Raw genomic sequence first — 5,638 nt, forward strand, 5'->3', positions numbered from 1 at the left:
GGTGTGACAAAATGGGTATTTATTTATTTATAATTTTGTATGCGTTTTTATAAAATCTTATATATTTTTATCAAAAATGAAATTTTAAATAATTTGTTTATTTTTAAAGTTTTTTTACTTTTTACTTTTGAATTTTAAGAAGTTAAACTAAATTAATAGAATGTGTGAAGTTGAGGGCTAAATTTATTGGATATTTTTAATTTAGGACTAAATTGGTAGAATCTGTAAACATTGGAGGGCTAAGTTTTTATTATGCAAATAAATAAAGGACACCATTAATGGTTTAATGGAAGGGTGACTAAAATATTAAAATTTGATAATATTATTTACTAAAATAGAAATGATAAAATTATTCTAATATGAATTGGTTTATAATTTATAAATTTTATAAGTTCTTCCATTTTATTAAATATGGTTAATGTCAATTATATTTTAACTATTTTATTAAATATTTTATTTATGAAAGTATTACTTTAATTAAAATTAAAAACCATAAAATATTATAAAATTTAGAAAAAATAATTTATTAAAAACCATACAAATTTAGAAAACATGATTTTTAAAAACTGATAGAAATTAATTAAAACCATAAATATTTAGAAAATTTAGAAAAAATTAAAAACCATAAAAATTAGAAAGAATTAATTTTAAAAATTGTTAGAATTTAATTAAAACCATAAAAATTATAAAAAATTAAATTGTCTTTGTAAAATTTTATAAAATTATTTTCTTCAATTTTATTAAAATAATGATGAAGTCCTTAAATATAGAAATAAGTTATTTAAATGTTTGATATACTTAAAATAAATTATATTAGTAAAATAATTTTTTCAAAATGAGAAAAATTATTTTATTATAAAATTTTATGGTTGCTAATTAATTTCTAATAATTATTATAAACTTTGTTGGTTTTATAATTTTTTATAATTTTAGAATAAACCTAAATAAATGTATGTACAAATTCAAATTAAATTGAAGAATCATTTTATTGTGTATTTATTTAAAAATAATTAAAAATATTTTTTATTTTTGACATGACACTATCACAGAGTTCAGCATTGTTATTCAATAGTAACCGTGAATATTAAAAAAAACACTTAATTCGATTTGATCAATTTTGTTAATCGAGGTTGAATTCGCTGCAAAAAGTTTGAGAAGGATTTAATTAATCTTATAAATACAAAAAATAATGTTGTCAGCTTTGTAAATCTCTCCACCTCTATAGCTGCGAAATTTTAAGATGCGACCTCACCTTTCTCTCCAAAGATGCCAGCATCTTTCTCCAAAACAATAGATAGGCCGTGGTTCAAAGAGCAACCTAGAGGTAAACCCAATACCCAACTCAAAGGAAGCTACTTTACGACTCTACTTTGAGATTTAGGATGCTGTTTTAGGTTCAGTTTTCTGAACCCATTATCTCTCTTTTTTTCATTGCAATTCTCTTTTTTTATAGCCCATGTTTCTTTTCATTGGTTGAATACTTTTTTGAACTCCTTTTATTCCTTGGACCGGAAGAACATTTGAGCGTTAGTAATATGGGCTTGCAATGGTTGTTGTAGGAGAAATCGTAAGGAAATTTGTTATTGTACCCGCTGGTCGGTCTTTCACACATTTGATCATCATAAGTCGGCTGCTAATGGATTTCACAGATTTGTTCGTCATCCCAGTTATTGTGGTTTACTGATTTATTCGTTCTTTAAGTTCAATGAAATTTCAGTGATGTATTTTGTGTAATCTGCTTCCACTTCTTGATTCTAACAAAACAAAGCTTGTAGAGCAAACTTTAGCAAGGATTCAAGACATCCAATAGAATGAGTGTTTTCAAAACAATCCAATTAGTTCAGTAGCTCTCAAAGCATTGGATATTTGAGATACAATTAGAGATGAAAGCCAAATTTAAGATTGAGCATATGTTGAAAACTCATGACGTTTTTCCCAATACTCCTAATTTCAGGTAACGTTTTTGGTCCAAATACAAAAGCAGCTGCTCCAGCAATCACAACAAGTTCAGGCGGACCAAGAACATACAAAGCATTGCAAGTAAGACCCATTTAAGCAGGTTCAGCTCTTGTCTTTCTCATGGCTGAACAACCATAAAACAGATTTGTTTTGAGATTTAGTATAGTTCAACAAAGAAATGGTTTTACTGCTCGTGATAAAATTGGACAGAAGAAGAAAATGGGATTGTAGTTAGTGGAAGTATTGAGGGCGAGAGAGTCACAGAAGTAACCTCCTTCATACTTTTTAGTTTCTATCGAGATATATTATATCATCAAAGACAAGAGACTTAATCCCAACAATTTACTTTTATGGGCACATGCAGTCTCTATCAAGGTTCAGCTTCTTGCCTCTATTAAACCTCCAAAACCCAATTTCTTCACACCACCTTAAACAAATCCATGCCCAGTTAATCACCAATGGCCTCAAAGAACCCTCCTTTTTTGCCAAACTAATTAAAAAATACTGCCTTTTATCCTCTCCACAAAATACCAAATATGCACGGTTGATATTCAAACACTTTCACACTCAAAGTTTGTTCCTTTTCAACACTTTGTTAAGATGCAGCCAACCCAAGGACTCAATCTTTACTTTTGCCTATTGGGTTTCAAAAGGACTCTTAGTTTTTGATGATTTCACTTATATTTTTGTGCTTGGAGCTTGTGCTAGATCGCAATCATTGTCTACATTATGGTTAGGAAGACAAGTTCATGTAAAAGCTTTTAAATCCGGTCTTATGTCAAATCTTTTGGTGAAGACTACGTTGATTCATTTCTATGCAAATAATAAGGATATTTTGTTAGCAAGAAGTGTGTTTGATGAAATGACTGAGAGAAGCAGTGCTACTTGGAATGCCATGATTAAAGGCTATACTTCACAAAGGGAGAGATCTAAGAAATGTTGTAGGGAAGCTTTGGTGCTTTTTAGAGATATGTTAAATGATGTTTCTGGGCAGATTCCTACTGATACTACCATGGTTTGTGTTCTTTCAGCTTGTTCTCAATTGGGAGAGATTTACAGTGGAGCTTGTGTTCATGGTTTTATAGAGAAGACAATTTGGGTGCCTGAAAGTGATGTTTTTATTGGAACTGGTCTTGTTGACATGTATGCAAAATGTGGGTACATTGATAGTGCTTTAAGCATTTTTAGGCTAATGAGTGTGAAAAATGTTCTGACTTGGACTGCCATGGGAACTGGCTTAGCTGTTCATGGGAGAGGAAAAGAAGCATTGGAGCTTCTAGATGCAATGGAGGATTCAGGTATTAAACCTAATCCAGTGACTTTCACTAGCTTGTTTTCAGCTTGCTGTCATACAGGGCTTGTTGAAGAGGGACTTCACTTGTTTCACAGTATGAGGAGCAGGTTTGGTCTTGAGCCTCAGATACAACATTATGGTTGCATTGTTGATCTTCTAGGCAGGGCAGGATATCTAAATGAAGCCTATGATTTCATCATAGAGATGCCAATCAAACCTGATGCTGTATTATGGCGGAGCTTATTAAGTGCATGTACCGTTCATGGAGATCTTGCAATGGCTGAAAAAGTGGGGAACATTTTGCTCCGGTTAGAGCCATCGAAGAATTCTTTACATATGCCTATTACAAGTGAAGATTATATAGCTTTATCAAATGTTTATGCTTCTACTGGAAGATGGCGACAAGTGGAGATGGTAAGAAACAAAATGAAGTTAAAGAGGGTAGAAACCAAACCTGGTGGTAGTTACATACAGACTGTCTGCAGTTCACCTTGATGATTGAAGTGGGATTCAATTGTTTGATATGGGATGGTAAGTAATAGATAGCCAAAGTTCTGCATTAACATAAACATTTTCTTTCCTTTTATGTCTCCTTTTTCTTGTAACAAATATCAGGATTATTGGTAATTGTATTATAAATTAATGAGACAATTTAAGTCATCTTATGAACAAACTCTGTGTGATTACTTATGAGATTTGGCTTAATAAATATGTAATAAGCTAATCTCAAATAAGGACCACAGAATCTTTTCATCTGAAACACTGATGATATTCTTTGACTTTGAAATTGTAGATCAGTTTGACTTATCTTGATGGTTCAAATCTAATTTTACTTGGTTCCAGTTCACTTCATATATTGCAAATGCACTAATTTTTCTGGTTACTTTGTACAATTTTTGGGGGATTTCATAGACGGAGCTGAAGTTGTATCTATGCTAGAATGCATTTAGCTCAGTGCTGGACCTTTGATTGCTCTTGCTGCTGTACCCTGGTTTGCCCGAGTTAGTGCTGCTCCAGTAGTCCGTGCAATATCTGCAGCTATTTCTCTATGTCCAGACAGTCAAGGTACATACCATTGCTGTACTTCTGCCAAGCGGCTGAACTACAAATGTTAATGAGGCTGCTTCTGGTCCAGCAGGAAATTCTGTTGTGTCTCCTGCTGCGGGGAGTCATGGTTTCCGTGGGGCCTCAATTCTGCAGATCATAGAATGTCTGCTGTAGAGTAACTTATCCTCAGTTCTGCATTAGCTATGGTTTGCACTTGTTATAGACACTGTGAAAAGGCAAGTACAGGCCCTTTGGCAAGGTAGATAGAAAGGTGCTATTCGCTTTTATATGATATCTGATGAAGTGGTGGTTCCACATACACAGGTTGAAAAGGTTGGTTTCTCTTATAACACTAGTTATTTGTTGGCACCTTGTTGTGGAATGTCACGGTAAAGGACTTGTCTTGCATGAAAGAGGAATGGAGCCTAAGAGCAAAGTTTCTTTCCCTTCACAATCTAGTTGGAGTTTTCTATCTCAGTCCTACCTTCACTGGGGGAAAAACGAATTAACCATTTAGACTTGGTTATTTTTCTAAGGGTTAAAATGATTCTAAGTCCAGATATAAGTTGTTTCTCAAAGAAAATATCCATATGATATCTTTGTTACATTGATTATTTAATTAATAGTTGAAAGTTTTCACATCAACCCCATAAATAGACACTTTTAATTATGTGAATAAAGTACTAGATTATTTTTTTGGTAAAGAAAGAATATCCACTGGAGATTACACTCTAACTAATCTTGCACTAGCTCTTCCCATTGCATCATCATCGAGCAGTGAGCAAACTTCAGCTGGCGGTGTCCTGAGAGTATGCAATCCTCTAGCATGTTGAGATGCCCCCAATTAAGGAGCCTCATTCGAGAAACTGTCTGAGCCACTGCATTAGCCATCAACTCCCCACCCCTGTTATCGATCACTTGTCACACAGCCTTGCTATCAATTTCAAGAATGATTTGCCTGAAACCCAATGCCCAAGCCTGCCTGCTTCTAGAGGTTAACGTAAACCAATATTTCTCAAGCACCATTATGGTCCTGGATAATACCACCCGAAGAAGCTCATCTAGTGTCCAGCTTATGCGACCCATCAGAGTTAACCTTGTACCAGCCCTGAGGGAGTGGTATCCATCGGATCATGCACCAATTCTCGATTACTACAGACCCCTGCACCATATTCAATCTACAAGTATTCTGCCAAAGTTGTAGACAATGCTCCCATAGTTCCTCTACTTCCGCAAACTCCTCGTAAAGAAGTCTCTTATTCTACGACCCCAAAGACACCAACATATAATTGCAAACCGGGTGTCCCAATCTGTTACCTCATTGGAAAAATGACTAGC

The 5,638-nt window shown here is 33.8% G+C and overlaps 1 protein-coding gene across 6 annotated transcripts; it reads left to right on the top strand.

The window, feature by feature from the left end:
* The first annotated feature begins 1,133 nt into the window (after positions 1-1,133).
* Positions 1,134-4,745, top strand: LOC105804389 (pentatricopeptide repeat-containing protein At3g18970). Of its 6 annotated transcripts, none has more exons than XR_008191351.1 (4): positions 1,134-1,324; positions 1,955-3,784; positions 4,166-4,318; positions 4,389-4,745. XR_008191351.1 is itself a non-coding variant. In XM_052624572.1 (4 exons), exon 3 carries the CDS (start codon positions 2,318-2,320, stop codon positions 3,746-3,748), a length of 1,431 nt encoding a protein of 476 aa, XP_052480532.1. In that variant the 5' UTR covers positions 1,134-1,394; positions 1,560-1,653; positions 1,955-2,317; the 3' UTR covers positions 3,749-3,784; positions 4,166-4,745. The 6 variants fall into 6 exon arrangements, 4 of the variants coding, with proteins under 4 accessions (XP_052480532.1, XP_052480531.1, XP_052480530.1 ...); XR_008191350.1 differs by having other exon boundaries at positions 4,392-4,745; XM_052624572.1 differs by adding an exon at positions 1,560-1,653 and having other exon boundaries at positions 1,134-1,394; positions 4,166-4,745.
* Positions 4,746-5,638: the final 893 nt, after the last annotated feature.

Source organism: Gossypium raimondii, chromosome 11 (assembly GCF_025698545.1).
Source record: "Gossypium raimondii isolate GPD5lz chromosome 11, ASM2569854v1, whole genome shotgun sequence".
NCBI classification, from domain to species: domain Eukaryota; kingdom Viridiplantae; phylum Streptophyta; class Magnoliopsida; order Malvales; family Malvaceae; genus Gossypium; species Gossypium raimondii.